We start from the raw sequence: 20,203 nt of genomic DNA, 5'->3' as shown, positions 1-20,203 counted from the left end.
GGTACGGTTAATCTAGCAGCTCTTAGGGACTGATAGCCATAGATTATAGATTGTTGACCATTTATTTGAGAGCGAGGCTTATTATTATAAGTTGTTAAGAATCATAGTGAAAGATGTTATTAATATTTAGGAATTAACATAAACCAAACCTTGTTTAGCAATAATATACCTCACGAATCAATGCAAATCAATAGCTTAATAACTGGGAAAACGCTCAGCAATGGGAAATGGACCACTTGTTACCAAACTCCCAAAATTACTGCATCTACATGACAGATTTTAAGTGAGCAAAACAATCAATTATTTATGAACATTAATAGGAAACAAACACTAATTGAGTGAAGTTGCAGATTGCCATCAGTACTTACAGGGAAAAAAAAAATAAATCCAAATTTGACTTCCAAACACTTTTGGGAGGCTTCCAAGTTAGCCCAATTTTCAATTTTCTTAAAATTAAGCTCAGTAGCTCATGTAATACTTATGCTATATATAGGACTTAGAGTAATTACATTTTAAGGTTGAAATAGGTTCCTTATAATTTTGTCAATTTTTTATCACGCCATTATGCCAAAAAAGAAAAACATTCTCTAATACAAAAGAAAACAAAAGAGAAAGTTAAATAAAAGCAAGATACTTATGCTTTCTTAATTAGATTTCTCTCTCTCTCTCTCTCTCTCTCTCTCTCTCTCTATATATATATATATATATATAGTTTTATGACTTTTATCCATGTGTAGAATTTTTTAGTTTAACATGTCTTATTATTGAATTATGAGATTCTTTACTCCTCTATATCTAGGTTGTGCACACTTAAGATTGCTAACACAATATATAGGACTAGAGTATATTACATTTTAAGGTTCAAATATGTTCCTTATTATTTCATCAAAGTACAATCATAACATTGTGCCAAAAGAAAAACCTTCTCTAACACAAAAGAAAACAAAAGAGAAAGTTAAACAGAAGCAAGTAGGCAAGGAACTTATGCTTGCTTGCTTACTTAGATTTATATACTTTTTGTTCTATTTTCTCTAATATCTTCACACACACCAAAAAAGAAAGTTAAAGAGAATCTCTTCAACACACATCAAAAGAGAAAGTCAAAGAGAAACAAGTGTACGCAAAAAGTTAAAGAGAGGCAAGTAAGTAAGGCATTTATACTTGCTTATTTAGATATATATATATATATATATATATATATTTGTTCTCTTTACACACACAATACACATCCATAGTAGTTTTAGGATTGAAATTTTCAAGCATTCGATCCAAATTCAAAATTGAAATTCTACGGAGGGGGTGAAAGAACATTAGCCAGAAGTGGCCATAGTGAGCAAACTTTTTTGAAAGACGAAATACTCATGGGTTTACTCATTCGGTTACTCCCTTTTGCCACTGTGCATGCCACTCCAGTTTCCAACTCCAGTGTGCCAATGAGCTCTATCTAGTCTGATGGCGTCACATTTCCAGCAAGAATAAGGTGAAGGATATGTGGTTATGAGATCAAAGCCAATCAGATTAGTGTGCAACTTACCTATCTAAAAGTAAAATTGATTGAACTTCCATATGAATATTATCTCAATATTTCAGGCATTTTTGTCTGTGTTTATGTTTATTCCAAGGTTTGAATGTTTAATTGAAGGGCATTGAGATTAAGATTATCCCTACCTGGATGGTAATGCGTTCTCATTTTAGTTATTACTTTTGATTAATTTATGATCATACTATTGTACCAAAAAAGAAAAACATTCTCTAATACATAAAAAAACAAAAGAAAAAGTTAAATAAAAGCAAGTACGCAAGACATTTATGCTTGCTTGCTTAGATTTATATACTTCTCTCTCTCTCTCTCTCTCTCTCTCTCTCTCTCTCTCTATATATATATATATATATAGTTTTATCCATGTCTAAACTTCTTCCTAACCTTTTTATTATTATTTAAATTTAACATGTCTAGCCTCTATTTTTTTTCATTGACTTATGAGATTCTTTACTCCTCTATAGGATATGTTACACAATATATAGGACTAGAGTGTGTTACATTTCAAAGTTGAAATATGTTCCTTATTATTTCATCAAATTATGATCATGACATTGTGCCAAAATATAAACATTTTCCAACACAAAAGAAAACAAAAGATAAAGAGAAGTAAGAAGGTAAGACACTTATGCTTGCTTGCTTAGATTTATATACTTTTTATTCTTTTTTCTCTAATCTCTTCACATGCACCAAAAGAGAAAGTTAAAAGAGAATCTTTTCACACACACCAAAAGAGAAAGTTAAAAAAGAAATAAGTATATGCAAAAAGTTAAAGAGAAGTAAGTAGACAAGGCATTTATACTTGCTTACTTAGATTTATATAATTTTTGTTTTCTTTACACACAACACACATCCATAGAAATTTTAGAATTGAGCTTTCAGAATTGAGCCTTCAAGCATCCAAATTTAAAATTCAAATTCTATGGAGGGAATGAAAGAACATTAGCCAAGAGGGAGCGAAAGAACATTAGCCAGAGGTGGCCAACGGATGGTAAGCAAGCTTTTATGAAAGACAATATACCCATCATATCGACTTACTTATTCGGCTAATCCCTTGTGCTACTGTGCATGCCACTCCAGTTTCCATTATTATTATCTTTTTCATTGTTTTATTATTTTGTTCAATAATCAGTTTCCATTTTCTTTTTCTTTTTTACTGTTTTGTTCAACATTCAATAAATACATAAAAAAATCAACCACCGGAAAAATGTCTCAACTACAATAATAATTCAAATGTAACTATGATTTTGAAGGTATTGATTGATCGAATTTTCAATTATTTAATTAGCTTGAACAATTACATTGTGTTGTTAAATTCACTTTTTAGAATCTTTTAATAGGCGCGTATATAGTCAGGCGTTTCTCTCATATAATGTCTCGCTCGTAAAGATACTTGATGAACTGAAGTACGATGTGTTGTATATGCAGACTGATGAATTTGATTCAAGACACCACGAGACATTTCTTTGGGGAAAGCAAATTTCATTACCTAAGGAGCGTATGTGTTACAGACTCAAACAAGACATAATATTAAGTTCTCACCCCTTCACTCATGGGGACAGAACAGGCACACATCATTATCACATTCATTCACATATCAAAATAAAGAAGTTTGTAACTAGAATTTTGAACTAAAAATACACATAATGCCCCTGATTCAGAATGATCATCAGCTTTTCCCCGCATTTATCGCAGCATGCACGAAATCCTCACACTGCGTAACTCCACCAGATAACACATCAGCTAAAACACCGATGACATCAAAGGCCCCCTGCAAATCAGTAGCAGAATTTATGTCATCGAGCCACGAGAGCCATTCCTTAGAAAACCCTACCATCTCCTTCACATTCAATAGTCTCTCTTTCATCACAATCTCCCAAGCTTCAACACTTCCACTTTCATCGTCCCCTTCTAATGATGCAGTAGTTCCTTCTGCTTTTACAGATGCCACATTTGCTGATTTTTTAACTTTGAAGAAATGCTGCAGCTGCTCAATTAAACCAGTGTAGACAAGCATTGGTCGGATGATAGACAGTAGATCATCAGCACCCTCTGATTCAGGGGTAGGGCTTCTACTAGAGCTTCCAGGTTCTACTTTTGCTGAATTGGATGATCCACGAGCCGCTGACCGGCCGTGAGTGTGCTGCATGTATGCGTGATAAATTCCACGCTGCAAGAAGGCGCATCGGTGCTGCAACCATGATTCATAGGACTCTGAGAGAAGTGAATTCACCATCATAAATTGTACAGTTTCTTCAGTCCCCACAGAAGGTTGTGTTCCAGATGGCGTGGAGGGGCGGGAATCTGTAGTGGAAGAGGTTAAATATGCTGAGACAGCTTTGGCCATGCTACGGCGCTGAGAAGGATTTCCCTGATCAAGAAGGTAACGAGCCATTTGGATCATGAAAGGAAGAAATCTGGAGTTGCTTTCCCTTCCTCCACCTCTGCTTTCTGCACTGAAGGATGCCCCTGTTGCAAATCGAGCAAGCATCTACATGACAGAAAATTCATGAACATCAGGTACGGGAAGGTAAAAAGCTAAATATTAAAGTGACAGAACCACAAAAGTTAGAAAGGAATTACTGATGAAAGAATAATACATGACTCATTCAAATCAATATGTGACCCACCACAAATGGCATTATTACATATATAAAAAAGTTCTCGACAAAACCTTATTAGGCATTATTTACCATCCAATAATTTGTTCAGCCATAAGTAATATCAAGAGGAAATCTTTGACAGGATCAATCTTCAACTTAGGGGTATTTGTATGTACTTCAAAGATTACTCAAAAGCAGAACCTTAACTCAGTCATCCAAATACAATATATAAATAAATAAATAAATAAAAAGAGTACAAGAAAAGTAAAAGAAAGTTATTTACCAGAACAATGTCGTATGTCAACAGTCGAAGCCTGCTTCCATCAGCACGTCCAAGAGCATTGAGGTTTTCCCAATACTGGTCGACATGGCGATTATACTGTTGTGGGGGAACAGAAGGACCTCTCACAGGGAATAAGGAATTACAAAGAGATTCATTATTTCTGAGGGTTGCACCATCCCACTCTTTCTTAGGATTCTTCAGAGCTGCATCTGCTCTTTTGGCCTCCTGATGGCATTGGAAATGAATGATATTAAAGTAACTCACAGTTGTGTAGACATATTCCCCACGTGCACTTCCTGAAGGGCCAACACCTAGGTTCACCCGCTTACTGTAGGAGTACACACCCAACAAATCAGTAGGCCTCAAACTGTAGCCTTCTCGGCACACCATGCATGCCAGCCCATCTTCCTCCTCCTCCACATCTTCCAGACCTTCAAGAATTGGTTGAGCAACAACAATACGCTCACCGCCATCTGAAGCTAGTTCCTGTCGCATTCCAAGTCCCTGTTCCAATTACAAAATAGACGTTCCCACCATTATTTCTTCATTTTCTTGGAAGAAGCATCAATATGGAGAATGTTTTTTTTTTTTTTTTTTTTTTTTTTAAGTAATAAGATATATTGATATCAAAAAGGAAACACCCTAGTACACAGGGAGTGAACAAGGGGACAACAAATCAAATACAAAAATTGCATGAATCTAGGAAATCAATAAAAGAAGGGAATGATTGGTTTTGCAATGCAAACAACCAATCTAATAAAGTTCTAAAAAAGAATAGCTTGAGGTCCGGAATAGATCTCTCAATATCTTCAAAACAACGACTATTTCTCTCCCTCCAAAGACACCACATTAAGCCATGAGGAACAATAGACCATATATAACCATTTCGATGACGACCAAAGCTGCCTTGCCAACACCCTAACAGCCCCAAAACAGTATGCGTCATAACCCAAGAAACTCCAAATAAACCCAAAACCATAGACCATAGATCCATAACAACAGGACAGTGAAGGAAGAGATGGTCAACCGATTCACCATTACTCTTGCACATGTAGCACCAATCTAAAATCCACATCAATCAATATGGAGAATGTATTATGTATCATATTTTGTTTCCTTGGCCTCAAAGGCCTCAATACTAGGGAAACAGTGGAGGGCAATGTCAAAGAAAAAAAAATGGAGAATTTCACCAACCAAAACTAAATCATGTATAAATTTTGCACTCCTGAGAGTTTCACTTACTAACCTAAACAAACATTATCCCTCCATATATAGATAATTATTGTCTATTTTATCTTTTAAATGTACAAACATGCATCAGCAAATAACTTTATCTTCTACTTTCTTCCCTTTAATCTATTTTTTCAGTTCTACTTCTCTGTGATTGATCCAAATATTAGATCAAATCAGATTTGCAAACATCCATATAAGCTTATCAAACCATAAATCCTATTGTTCAAACTTCCCATTACCAACCCTATCTGAACCTGCTATTTTCAACATCAAACCTTAACCCTAATTCCCCAAAATAGAAGTAGGAGTTGCAGAATTCAGATGTTGTCCTAGATCACACCCATATACTTTTTCTCGGCATTGAAAATCAAATAAAAAAGCTGCTACAATTATAACCAGCCCCAATTTTATTAGCATAGATAGATAGGTAAGTCTGCTATGCAGCACAGAGTTCAGTGGAAATGTACCTGAAGCATCTCCTCTCTCTTCCTCAAAGCTCGACGCCTCATTTCATCCCGAGTTGCATGCCGCAACCTACACACCTTCTCCTCCAAGAACCCATCTCCCTTTCCCTCTTTATTAGATAGTGTGTCTAGCAAGTTCTCAGCCCTTGCCCCAATTTCATTTTCTCCAGCGACTCCTTCCAAAGCATGAAGCAGGGGTAAGATTCCACCCTCATCAATACACCTTTGGGTGGCCAAATGCCCCATTGACAAGCCTGTCAGCATAGACAATATAAGCGGTACAGAAGGCAGTTTTAAACCTATTGGCCATTCTGCACTGGATTTAAAGCCAGCCTGCCCTGAAACCGCAAAACTATTGCTCAGATGTCTAATTGCAACACTGGTTATACCCTTCTCTAGGATAATGTCCTTTAGTCTCTCTCCACAGGAACTTGTCTTAAGTGACTCTGAAACTCTAACAAAATTTTCCAGGGAAAATCTCTGCTTGGCAGCTTGCTGAGCAAGGCTCTCGTCTTTAGGATTGTCTTGGTGTTGTTTCTCCAACAGGTCAAATTCACCCCAGTCTTGTAAGTAAGGGCTAAAATGCTGGATCAGTGCTTCCATTGCAGCAGGTTCACCATATGTCAAGTAAGGCAAAATTCGTGCGACCATCTCAGTGTTCCTTTGCTGTTTGTTTGATTTCTTAAGGCCCAAAGGATGTGATAGTCGTTCCAAGAACATGAGAACTATTTTCTTGGCCTGCTCATCTGTGCCAGTTTCTTCGCTGGTGACAGTAAGAGCACTCTGTGAAATGCTAATGCTTTCGCTTTCATTTGCTTCCATAGTCAGACTTTCCACAATCAGAAGAATGCCTTCGGCTGGCTCCATGGCATCCACAAAGAAGGCCCGCCTTGATGCTTCAAGAAGTATGCCTAAAGCTCCTAGTCTCAACAAGGCACGCCTGTTCTCTCTGATTTTGCAACAGTGCATGAGGAGATTAAGAACTGCAACCAACTGCTCTTGATTGGACTTGAAATCATCTCGCAAACGCTGAACATTCAAAACAAAAGTCAGATGGATTAATAAATAATAATAATCAGAAATAGCCTTCCCTTGCATAACAAAGCAAAGCCTTTATAAGCAATTGAAATGCAAAAAAAAAAAAAAAAAAAAATCTGAAGTATATATGCCATTTCCTTAAGTGACAATTCGATCAGGTCAAATGGCAAGGCATGGCTATTAAAATCATATAAGAGAATGACTAGAAGCACAGAATAAACATTCAGGGTACAGAAATAACTGAGGAAATTTATATAACCAGTAACAGATATGCTATAATCATTTAGATAAATATATGCATTTATAACACAGCATGAGTGCATAACCTCAAAATGAAAAATTCCTCATATCTTGGAAACCTGGCTTCTTTGGTTTAATTTCCATTTTAAAAGAGAGACAGAGATATGGAAGGCATTTTTTGTTTTGATTTTTTGAAATCTTAACTCAAAATGGCTTTTTGTTACAACAAAATGGTGTTTCCTGATACAGTTTTCTGCTTTTTAGGAAAAACAAAGCCAGGCTTGTTTGTGTTAAATTTTTATTTTATATAAGAAAATGAGATATGGCAGGTGATTTTTGGTTTTAGTTTTTTTTTAAACCATAACTCGAAATGGCTTTGATTACACCAAAATTGTGTTTCCTGAAAAACAATTTAGTTTTCTTCCTCTTCTTGGAAACTAGTTTTTAAAACTATTCTCTAAGACACAATGAAACAGGCCTTTGTTTCTATTATAAATAGAAAATAGACATATGGATTCAGATAAATATAATTCATAAACCCAAAGTCACCCAATTACAATTGCAAACTTTCAGAAAATACTCCAAAAATGCATCACCAATCCAAAGGGCACTAGAAACCATTAGTAATACTTAAAGAATAAAACAAATGTTGCTAAGCCACTAGAACAAATGTTACATATTATTCCGAAATTGACATGAAATGGAATGTTCATAAAAACGTAATGTGATCAATTTTCTTGAAATTTTTTGCAATTTCTATTTCTTCTGCCAAAAATTCCATGGTGTGCCCAAAGAAAAATGAACCTGGTAATATAATTTTGAATGATTGCTAAAAAAATATTCTTCATCAGCAAGAGGGAAATAGATCAATCATTTAAAGAAGTAGCCTACACACCTGGATCATGCCCAAAATAATTTCAAGACCACCATATTCACGTACTGCACCTGCTATGGCAAATTCAACCTCAGGATCTTGCGACTCCTCCCTATCTTCCTCCAATTCTTTAATCATAGGCTCAGTTGCTTCGCCATCTAATCCCTGCCAATAATACCACCACGAAATGTTGCATTCCCCTCACAAGAAACAACAACAAAAGAAATAACCACCTAATTTTTATGCACACCTTCAACAATAATGGACACAAACACTTCAAATTTACCACCCTCATACACAATACTTCACTAATAAACTGAGATCAAATGGACGGCGTGAATAGAAAATTCATCATATGGATCGCAAGACAGATTCCATGAATAGACACCATATGCAACCAAACAGTACATAGAAAAAAGGTATAAAGCAATTTCTTCTGTTCTTTTGGAACCACAATTGTTATTAAACAAAACTATTTACTGAAAAAAAAAATTATAAATCTAAAAGAAACAGTATCAACAAACCTGAAGACGGTAAGTCACAGTCATAGGTGGACAATCTCTGGCTGAAGTAGCAGCAGTTGTAGATAACAAGGTAGAATTAGCCAAAGTGCTTGAAGATTGATTTGACTTCCTCCATACTTGCTCATAAACTTGAGCAATGCTCAAATCAAGAGAGATGATATTCCCAGCAACTAGCAACTCCATGCCATAATCATCTTCAAGAAGACCCAAGAGATCCAACTGATGGCAAATTTTATTCTTAACATCACGCATCAATGGACCAATCTCTGCACTGGAATAAGGATTTTTAGTCATTGATCCCCTGATGAATTCTTCCTGCGTGTGTGCCTTGTTAAGAACCAAAAGATATACAGGCTCTGGTTTCGATGGGCAGATCAGATTGCAGAGCTGCTCTAAGATAAACTGCACAAACAGGTGGATAAGATTTATTAAAGGAAATTGCATCTCAACATACTTTAGATTAAAAAAAAATTAAAATAAAATAGAAGTACAAAAACTAAAGTTGTAAATGTATACAATTATACATCACTCATCCACTAAGTAATTTATCTGTATCAAGACAGAATACAAGCAGAAAATTGAGTTCAAAAATAGATCTGAAACAGGCATAACTTTAATGATTTTGACGTCTTTGGTAACTGATCAAAGATGATAAAGAAAATTATAAGCAGAAAAAGAGGATAATAAAAAGAGTAGATTACGTCATCCATACCAGAGAATTTCTTCCTTTTCGCTCCTCTCCATGAATTTGCAAACCACAGATACAGGCCCGGATAAACTGCCGTCTATTTTCACTGCTTTCAAGCAGAAGACTATCTAAAAGATCTTTTAAGAGCCGGTTGCAATCACTAATCAACTTTGTCTTTTGCACTATCAAGCCACGGATGACAATAAGTGCTTCAAGGATTTCAGAGAGCAGATTATCTTGCATGAATCTGGCACAAGATCAAATTGTATTAGATGTGAAAAAGTAAACAAGTTTATCGAAAAAAAAAAAAAAAAAAAAAAAAAAAAAAAGGAAAAAAAAAGTATGGAAGACATTAGCAAAATCCATATAATACCTGGATCTGATATTGGGAACCTCTAAAAATTTTCCAAGGAGCTCTATCAGCTTGTGAAGGATAAATCCCTGTGAAATGTCAATATGCAGGCTCCTTTCCAGAGACTCTATATTGGCCACCTCTTGGGTAATTAATTTACATATTTTACGTAGACATCCCTGCACAGTCAAAAACAGACGAGCATCTTCCGACTCTATCATCTTGAAAAGCAACTCAAAATACTCTGCAGCACTTTCACCAGCAGATAGTGTTGCCGGTAATAGAGACACTAGCAAGTTCAACAACCGAAATCGCCTTGATGCGCTTTGGGCACAGAGCAAACTTATCAGCATGCACATTTCGGACCTTATTGATTGAGAGCAAGCACTCAAAACAAGTTCTGTAACCCATGACCCAAGTTCAAATGCTGACAAGTCACTCTTTGCTGTCTTACAAGCACGCCGCTTCCACCTTAATGCATATTTAAGAGCTAGGAAATCATGTCTTTGGGGACGAGACCTTTGGCTGGCACCCTTGACTGCTTGAGACACCTTGTACTGCCTTCTAACAAAATCAAGATAAGATGCTCCCTTCTCCCACTCAGAATAGCTCAGTAATTGAATATCCTGAGTCTTCTGGGAAGCATCCCAGTTCCTTTCCAATGACTCTGGCTGAGACTTGCTCCCACTGAAAACACCACTCAAAGATCCTGAAACATTAGAGTTACTTTCATCCTTAGTCTGTGAAACAGGAGCAGATTTTGCAACACCTTGATCTTTGTCTGCTGTGTCAGGTTTTGGAGGAGTACATGCCTGAGATATAATCCTCAGACAAGGAAGAATAACATGCTCAGAGATGGCAGGATGCTTGGCACCCAATTTAATGGAAGAAAATAACAGTTGAAAAACAACACGTAACCTTGATTCCCAGAATTCATCAGCCAGAGAACACACTTCCGAAAGCAATAACAGCTCTTCACGGGTAGCCAGAGCAATATCCATGGAACGATGATGTTCAAGGCAGTACATGACTTTCTTCTGCATCAGACTGTTCAACTCAGTCACTGCACTAACATCACCCTCAGAGAAAGCACAAAGTACTGCCCTAGCTTGGACGCGGGCAGTCTTAGGACCTTGATGAATGTTATTTTCAAATAACTCAGATAAGATGCCAGATGAAACAAGTTGTTTCTTAGAATTTGGATGCTTTGATAGCACCTGCAATAATTCAAGGCACTGGGTCACAAAAGTAGTTGCACAGCCATAGCAATTATTTGGAGACCTGGATACCACAAATCTTGAAGCAGCAACTCCATTATCAGAATGTTTCTGGTGCAAATAACTCATCAATACCCGGCGTAACCCTTGCAGCGTCTGAACACTTTTACTAACAGAATCAAAAGCTGCTTTGCACTTCTCACCATACAGGACACCAAGAAGAGCAATTTTACGGTTTATCTTACATGAAGGCCCAGGCAAAGAGACCATCATTTGCTGCACAGAGTCCTTCTGTTGTGAGTCCATCTCATTCTCACCAATACTTGATACAATCTTGAGTAGGGGCTTCTTAAAACCCAAGAGTTGCTGATATCTCCTATGAGCATTTTCTGATTCAGATTCTATAGCTGCTAAATTTCTCTTCATATCTTCATCATTCTCCATGTTATCAAATGTAAAACTGGGCTTTGCCATGAAATTGAACTCAAACCTTCCATATTTGCTGTAACCACACTCATTGCAAAGAAAAGAATCCAGATTCTCATAATTGATGTTTCGGCATTGCCTGCATTGATATGCATTCTCATGGCAATTGCTACATATCCCATGCTTATCAGTGACTGGTCGACTGCAACGTGGGCATTGCAATGGTTCAAGGGATAAGGCCTGTAGATTTTCATAGAAAGAATCCAGCTCAATCATGAAGTTACAAGCGGTGATTGGAATGGGGAACTCTACTTTTAGCTCAGTCTGATTGAAAGCAAGATGACAACTCTTTGCACGCTTCCATAGTGCCCAATTATTTTTCAATTCTGACAAGTCAGCCACAGGCCTATTATTGTAGTAGAGGTTTAAAACTTTTACTGATTTAGATTTGCGTGCATCATGAACATTCATAGTCACAGTCTGGATTGTGTAACTCCCTGTGCATTTCACAATGATTCGGTTGTCAGTAAACTTTGTTTCAGATTTCAGACTTTCTAGCTTCATCCTGCTATATGGTACCTCAGGTGAACTGCAGGCAACACAAGGTTCACTCTCTAGATAGTATCCATCAAATTCCACTAAACCACTTAAAGTGTTGTATATGCGGGAATTTGGATGATTAGCTAATAGCTCATTTTGAGAATGAAGTGTTTCAAAGATGCATCTAATAACATCAGGGGTCAAGCACCGATCCACAAGTTCAGTACTTTGTTGCTTTGAGCTAATATCAGGGACTTTTCCCAGCAACCATGTGACAAGTTCTGTGTACTCAACAATATTCTGACCAAACATTGGCAGGAATTTGAATTTCTGTAGGAGAGTTGTTAACAAGGTTTCCTTGAATGACTGCTTTCCATGATGCCAAACACCAAAAAGAACACACTTGGCCTCTGCACGCACAGAGCTCGAATTCCATTCCAGTAGAAAACTATCAATAAATTGTCTCAAGACATCACTACCCTTGTCAGTGAAGATATCAATCGCTGCCTCCATATCTAAATAGGACTTCTCTGAACCAGATTCAGTTCCATCTTCACCTTTCTTTTTCTTCTTTGAATCCAAAGATTGAGTGCCTGATTTGTTTGAACCTATTCCAGAGTCTGCTTCAGTTTTCTGTAAAGAGTGGCCAATATCCTTTCCTGTATAGAAGGCCAAATTTAGAAGTTTAAGAGTCTGAACAACAGACTCCTCCCCGAAATAAAATATTCCATTCATCAGGAAGGGTAAAACATCTCCATGCCTCAAACAGTATTTCTGCCAGTTCCGAGGTCGTGCACCAGCTACTTCAGCCATAGTAGATAGGCACTTCACAATCTTAACACTTCTCTCATAAGAGACAGGCTTTTGAAAACCACCAGATTTATTTATGTGTTTGAAAAGTTTCTTAACTTCACTGGAGAATTGCCAAGAGTCTCTAACACTGTAATAGGTAGTTTTGCTTCCACATAGATGCAGGAAAAGCCTCCTTGCGTATCTTCTTACAAACGTTGTATGGGGATTGTTAATGTAACTGCAGAGAACATCCTGATATCCATCCAGCTTCAAATCCTTACTGTATGAAGTCTTGTAAACCTTCTCTCTCTCACCACTCTTGTCTTGCTTTTCAGGGCGAACCAAAGTGTAAACAAGTCGGAAAGCATTCTCTAACAATAGTCTGTGGTAGTCCATAAAGATATCTGTCCGATGGGCTTTAGCATATGAATCCGAAAAGAACGGAGAAAAATTACCTGCAGGTAGATCTCTTCGTACCATTAGTAAGGACCCACAGCCAGAACCAGGGCCCGAACCATGTGCACCATCATGATTAACAGGAGGAGACTTAAATACATGCACAAGCTGCTGCAGTATATCCATTAAATAACTGATAAAACCTTGTTGTCTAAGAGAATCACAGGCTCGAAGCAGCTGGGAAATGAAATCATCTTTGTCCTGATCATCCAAAGAAGACTGAGTAGCAGCTGAAGTGGAGGGCGGAATCTGGATAACACTCTTGTCATTTGTTTCTACAGTTCCAGCTGATTTTTGAGTGGAATTATCAGTTCCAGGCTGGTGCCAGTTCCGAAGCATCAACGTGAAGAACATGAAGATGAGGATTTCCACTTCCCCAAAAGAAGAGCGGGTTTTGGCATTAAAAGGTTTGTTGAGATTAATCTCATCCAAAAACCATTTAATTAATTTCTCTAGATCCAAACTTTTCGGCTTTGAACTGTCTATAAAAGGTCCACCCACAGCAGATGATAGTCTGTAGAAGAGTTGCATTACAGGGATTGCCCGAACTCCAGAGGTTGTCTCCATCCATCCTTTCAACTGTTCAAGAAGCTCAGAAAGAAGCAAAGAATTTACAGCCCGTTTCGAAGCAGAAATTGAAACTGGGTCAGTCACTGAAGTAGAAAACTCTCCAGATTCACTGGGCTCCAACACATGGATTGATGGAGCAGAACTCTGCATGCTGGCATCTGCAGTGGCTGGCAGCAAGCTTGTATCACTTGCATCATCTGGTGTGAAGTGAAATTCATTGCCATCTCCTCCAATTGATTCAATTTCAATTGGAATTGCTGTCATAGGATGATCTCTAGAATGTGGTGGGGGAAGCCGGTCTGCATCTAATACTTCATAACATGCCTCACATAAATCAAAATCAGGACAAATAGTACAATGCCATCTTCGCCTAAGTATAGGAACAGTGGAGCAGCCATCACAACAGTATTGAACAGATGAAGTGATGGAATCTTCCTCAATCATGACTTGGGTATTTACACCAGTTGTGTCAGAAGGCACAGGAGCAGACACAGTATTTTCCACCGCATCATCTGTAGCTAACATGGTTTGCTTTGGAAATGGAACCTGGAGCAACCTTGAAGATATAGCTAGGCTGAAAAAACAAAGCAAGTATAAATAAGGATCTGACAAACAAAACTCCATTCAGATTCCAAATAAAGCAGAAAAAAAAATATAAGTACCTGCTGGAAGTCTGAACTGCGTCATTGGGGGAAAACAGAAGTTGCTTGAGTAAAACAACAGCAGGTGCCACAGAGCATCCTGTATCCTTCCCATGTAAAGTGAGGCATTCAGCATAACAATAAATGAGTTCCACGGAAGATATAACAATATTGTTCATAGTTTGTGTGTCAGGCTGCTCTAATTCCAAAATTCCCCATAGGACTTGCATAAGCCCATCCACCACTTCAGAACCTATATCAGAGGAATGGCAGCTTATATTAATACAGAACAAATCAATAAACAAACATCTCTCTACACTTTCATGGCACAAAGCTGCTGATTGATCAATTAGACATAATGGAAGTGACAGCCACGTCAAAACTCTGGAATGTAAACAACAAATCAAACTGAATAAACATGTCTTATTAATTTCAGAGGAGAGGAGTAGAATAGGGCCTTATAGGTGAAAGCCCTAAGCTCAACCCCAAAGGAGTACTTTTAGGGCTCGTTGGATTGAGGAGGGGGAGTGGAGGGGAGTAGAGTAGAGTTGGATGAAAATAGGCTAATTTTGAGCCAATTCCACTCTACTCTACTCTCCCTCCTTCTCCCTCAATCCAAACGGACCATTAAATCTTAACTCCCTAGATGGTTGGATGATAGTTTATAAGTCCTAAAACTTTCCTAAGAGTCAAGAGTATTCCTTCTGGGATGGGCTTGGAGCTTACACTTTTACTAAGCTTAAAAGACTTTCATCTACTCTTCTCCTTCAAAATTAATTAACAAAAGAATAAACATAATTGTCTAAACCAATGCTCCAAAATCCTTCAGGTAAATGTGTAACACCGAGAAACAACACTAACATTCCTAGGGTTGCCGTATTTAACTTTTTCAAAATATAACATTCAAGGAGGTAGAAACAAACAAGAAGATGAAATGATTAGTGAAGATCCAAAAACCCAATGTTAAATAGAGTCCTTGCACCATGAAATGATATAAATACCTTTAGCATGGCACACTGTCCTAACATAAACATTTAGGACTTATATGATTCACAATATCCATGTCATAGAATTTGAAAAACTGGCATCATTATCATTGCTCTTTGCACCATAGAGCTCAACAAAGCAATAAACAAACTAATTGAATTTTTATTAACACAGAAAATAAATGGTGCTTTCAATTTTAGTGCCTAGGGATTCCAATTTTTGCCCACCCCCTACATACCCATGGCAATGAATGTGATTGGTGACACATCAACAACATAATAGGCAGTGTAGGAACAGGTCATAGAATTAAAACACAAGACAAATTCAGGGCAGGGATGGTTTTAGTCTCCCCATCCCACCCTGGGTATATTTAAAATTTTGTATACGTATAAATATAGTATAGTAAAACTAATCTATTTTAAGTAATAAAACCCAAGGTTTCATCTTTGTTCATTAACCCCCCCCCCCCCCCCTCTCTCCCTCTAACTTTTCACCTTATGAGAATGTGCCCGCCCTTCCACAGTCACCATAAATCTCCCGTCTTTCCTTCCTTGGCCCCTCTATGTCTCTCTAGTTTGCGCCCCAATCATCACCATCACTCATTGCATTGACCACCATCATTGCTGAGATCTGTCCTCATTCTTTTTGTTGTCTTGATTCTTTATTGTTTTAGGTTCAATGGACTCATTTGTCGTTTGGTTTAGTATTTTTCAATGAGCATTATGTCAATTGGTGTGATGTAGCGGTGTACAATAGTTTTCTTGCCTTGGGGGTGGCAACAGAGTGGTGTGTTGATGCAAATTTGAACATGGGTGTTGTCAATAGTAGTTTTGAAGTGTTTGGTGACTTGGGTATAATGGAGCATGGTAGATTTGGGTGGTGGGGTGTCGTTTGCTTTAGTATTTTTCAATGAGCATTATGTTAATTGGTGTGATGTAGCGGTGTACAGTAGTTTTCTTGCCTCGGGGGTGGCAACAGAGTGGTGTGTTGTTGCAAATTTGAACATGGGTGTTGTCAATAGTAGTTTTGAAGTGTTTGGTGACTTGGGTATAATGGAGCATGGTAGATTTGGGTGGTGGGGTGTAGTGAATGGTGGTGTTAGCAATGAGCGGTGGATTATGGTGGTGGTGATTGGTGTTTGTATGTTCAAGCAGGGTAAACTGTGGTGGGGGAAAGTTTTGAAAGGACCCCCCATGGCACCACATTGTCGCACAAACCGTAGATGGAATGGGGATTTTTTTTTTGATAGACAACAAAAAATTTTATTAATAAAAAAATAGCCAACTCAAGTACATAGGGGATGTACTATATTGGCAAAAATCAAGAACCAAAATTACAATGATCAAGCAAAACAGGAAGGGAAAAAACAAGAAAAATGCGACAAAACTATACTCCAATCAAGGAGAGTATGTAAGAAAAAAGACTTAATCTCTAGCAATGACTGTTCCCATCCCTTAAAGGATCTAGCATTCCCCTCACTAAGTAGAATGGAGATGGGGAATAGAGCCCATATATATACATATATATATATCCACCTAAAAAAATACAAAACAAAACTGAAAGAGAGAACAAAATAAAAACTGATTCACATGTTAAATTAAAAACCAATCAATCCAACCATCTAATAACTTAATAACGCAAGCAATGAGAAGCCAATTTCAATTTTATTTTATTTAAGGCATCAAGGACAAATTTGTAATTTTCTGGACTAGTGTCATCTATTTGTATGGACTAATGCTTTCTATTCAAGAAAAAAATAATTTCTCCATATCAGAAATAATGAAGTTTTGCTTGAGGTTTGTGTGACACAACCTTCTCTGAAGTGTGAACCAAGGAATCATAGGTGTGATGACTAAAAGTTTATTACTTTTCTTTTCGTCCTTAAATTTCCAGCAACTTGAAACCTAGTAAAAACAAATTTTTTTGTCACCTTTTAAACCTAAATCCCAAACTTCAAAACCCTAAACCAGATCCATCAAATAGACCCAAATACCCCATGAAGAGTCAAAACACAATTCACTGGTTACTATTCATAGCCTAGAATAGCAACCCGGACTTTGGAGTTTCCCCTTAATTTCATCCCCAAATCCTGCTCTTCCTTTTTATCATCTGAACCCTATATTCCTTACTATTTTCCAGCATTTTCCCCACCAAACCCTAACTCCTTAAAAAACAACCTGTCCAAGCAATGTCAGATCTGATCCAGGAATTCTATTTCTGATTTTGTTCCCCTTGTCCTATGTCACTACAACAATTATAAGATGAACTACATGTAAACCACAATCTTCACCAGTTCACTTTTATAAGGTCTGCAATCCATTAACTTCAATGCACAGCATGCCCAGCCTCAATTTCCATATTAAATTTAGGTAATATTTATCATAACCATAATCAGGAACATAAAGGAATACTTTTTTTTTTTTTTGGATAGGTAAGAAAAAATATATTAAAGACACTACAATCTGCTGGAGAAGCACAAAAGAACACATAAGGAATGCTTCGACGAAATTTAATATTATTTCCAATTAGGGGATGTGAAAATACCATTCATCTCCAGAAAAGTAGCCAAATTAGACCGACGCTGCAACGCAATCTTAGAGACTGCACGCATCTGGCCTGTAAACTCTTCAATAATCCACCTTCCTGCAGTACTACCAGTGCCAAGCCTTGAAGAAAGTGCAGAGGTTGATTTGACCACCCCAAGGAGACGCATGGTATCCTTAACCTAAGTAAGAAGCTTCAGTTAGTGAGTGCACAATGCTCACTTGCATATAAATAAGAGAAAATTAACAAGCACACCCAAAAAACGGGGGATAATAGTTAACAAATACACAACAAAAGTAGGCATATACTTGGTAGTATATCTCTTTTTTGGGGAATACAGCCTGCAAGATACGGCGAGCAGCAGCCTGCAACAAGGGTTCCCGGTCACTTTCAAATATGGTTTCTAGTAACTTCTTGCACTTGAGGTTGCTCAGCTCCTGTTTTACTTCCTCAACTCTTGAGCATTCTTGTGACTTACACACTGAATAAAATCTAGATAGAAGCTTAAGACCATCTGCTATAACCTGCTCCTGAACAGGAGCAGACTGCATTGAACGGCGCTTTTTCCCTGATACTGCAAGCGAGGCATTAGAACCAAGCACACGAGCTTCCATATCCAAAACTGCATCCATTTTCTCTTTCCAACCAAATTCATCTTTAGCTCGACCATAAACGTCAAGTGAGTCTATTCTAGGCAGTGCAGACCCACCGAAGGTTGGTCCAACAGAAATTGTAAATTCCTCATCAGCAAGGAGTGATTCAGCAACTGTAAATGGTATATCATACCAAGAACGCATGCCCTCATCTAATTTAACAACCCTCTGGAAGATAGTAATATCAGATGGTATATGGTTTGCTGAAGCATAACCCACATGCACACGAAAACCAACCATGACTATATCAGGGTTTGAATTGAAGACGGTTATCTGTGAAAACAAGAATATACAATCAGAGAAGTTTAAACAAGAGCAGAGAAAATGCAAATAAATCAAACAGGAAAAGACATGACCGAGTGACCACTATAATAAACTGCACGCAAAAGACAAACCATCCTGTCTACCCTCAATATGCTCAGTATCATAACGATTATGATTAACTCATTATCCAGACATATGAAGCATTAATATGGCCACATTACAATATGGACAGGGATATGTCAAATGTTGAAAATAAAAGATAGGATGTGACAAGGATACATTAATCAATCAACATATAATAAATATTTTCAAATGCAATTTTTTTTTTAGTTTAACAGATGTTAACAAACATCAAAAGGGGAAAATTTTTGTATAAGACAATAAAACTAGATTAACTTATTAATTTTTTTTAAAAAAATACTTGACCATGATCTTCTGGATGGTAATGTATCCAATCAAACAAAACAAGAGGCAATTTGAATGAAAAGAACGCCCTGGGAAGTTAATTGGGCAACCTGCTTAACAGTCTCAGATTCAAGGCTGACGAATATTTTCAATTTGTTGCCAGGTATGTAAATCTATTTTGTGAACAACTATACTGTTTTCCCCAAAAAGGACACTCACTGGACATAAAAGAAGATGCAAATCTTGCTCTGAAAATTATGTCAGCTTCAGGGAAGATCAAGATTAATCAGGCTAAGACCACCCCGTACCATGCACATGATCCCACCCCTAAATATTGTACAACTACTTATTTTTTATAAATAATAATCCTCCACAAAGATTCTGATGATACCACAGGTTTCCCCCAGGTTCTTCAATTATCGTTGACCTCTTACCTGAAGTTGAAGCAGCACCTGATACAACCATGGAGGAAAGGTAAGTTGCTGCCTTTAGAGTGATATTCAGTTTTGGCAGCTCAAGAGCTTTTCCTGTCATTGGCCATCATGTGATGTCTAGTTGAAGCATACATATGCTTTTAAAGCCTATAATAGTTTTTAAATTTGTCACTAGGTTTATAAGTTATTGCGTTCATAAACTTATGTTTACAGAGGATATTCTCTTAACTATGTTCTGTCTAGATTATTCTAGAGTTTCTTAGTATCATTCTAGAATTTCTTAGTACTGGGAATCTTTTAATGCATTTCTTAGGCCTATAATTTAGTAGTCAAATTTTGATCCTTGGTCCTATTAGGTTAAGCAAAAGTCAAAAATATACAAATAGCCTTCACCATATTCGAAGATTTATAAGTTGATTAATGGAATATTGTGTG

General features: G+C 37.3%; 1 protein-coding gene across 1 annotated transcript in view; it reads right to left on the bottom strand.

Moving 5' to 3' along the window:
- Positions 1–3,001: 3,001 nt before the first annotated feature.
- LOC112023864 (auxin transport protein BIG) overlaps positions 3,002–20,203 on the bottom strand; it is a 32,426-nt gene continuing 15,224 nt past the window's right edge. Inside the window, exons 5-14 of the mRNA XM_024056489.2 lie at positions 18,321–18,938; positions 18,013–18,193; positions 14,503–14,734; positions 9,861–14,414; positions 9,512–9,734; positions 8,800–9,201; positions 8,297–8,440; positions 6,127–7,152; positions 4,427–4,930; positions 3,002–4,031 (exon numbers count right to left, since the gene is read on the bottom strand). Of these exons, the coding sequence (XP_023912257.1) occupies positions 3,210–4,031; positions 4,427–4,930; positions 6,127–7,152; positions 8,297–8,440; positions 8,800–9,201; positions 9,512–9,734; positions 9,861–14,414; positions 14,503–14,734; positions 18,013–18,193; positions 18,321–18,938 (8,706 nt within the window). The 3' untranslated portion in view covers positions 3,002–3,209. The remainder of the gene's footprint in view (positions 4,032–4,426; positions 4,931–6,126; positions 7,153–8,296; positions 8,441–8,799; positions 9,202–9,511; positions 9,735–9,860; positions 14,415–14,502; positions 14,735–18,012; positions 18,194–18,320; positions 18,939–20,203) is intronic.

The sequence above is a fragment of the Quercus suber genome, unplaced genomic scaffold (assembly GCF_002906115.3).
Source record: "Quercus suber isolate HL8 unplaced genomic scaffold, Cork oak 2.0 scaffold_270, whole genome shotgun sequence".
Classification (NCBI taxonomy): Eukaryota; Viridiplantae; Streptophyta; class Magnoliopsida; order Fagales; family Fagaceae; genus Quercus; species Quercus suber.
The sequence above is the reverse complement of the archived record's forward strand: the minus strand, read 5'-3'. Positions and strand labels throughout refer to the sequence as shown.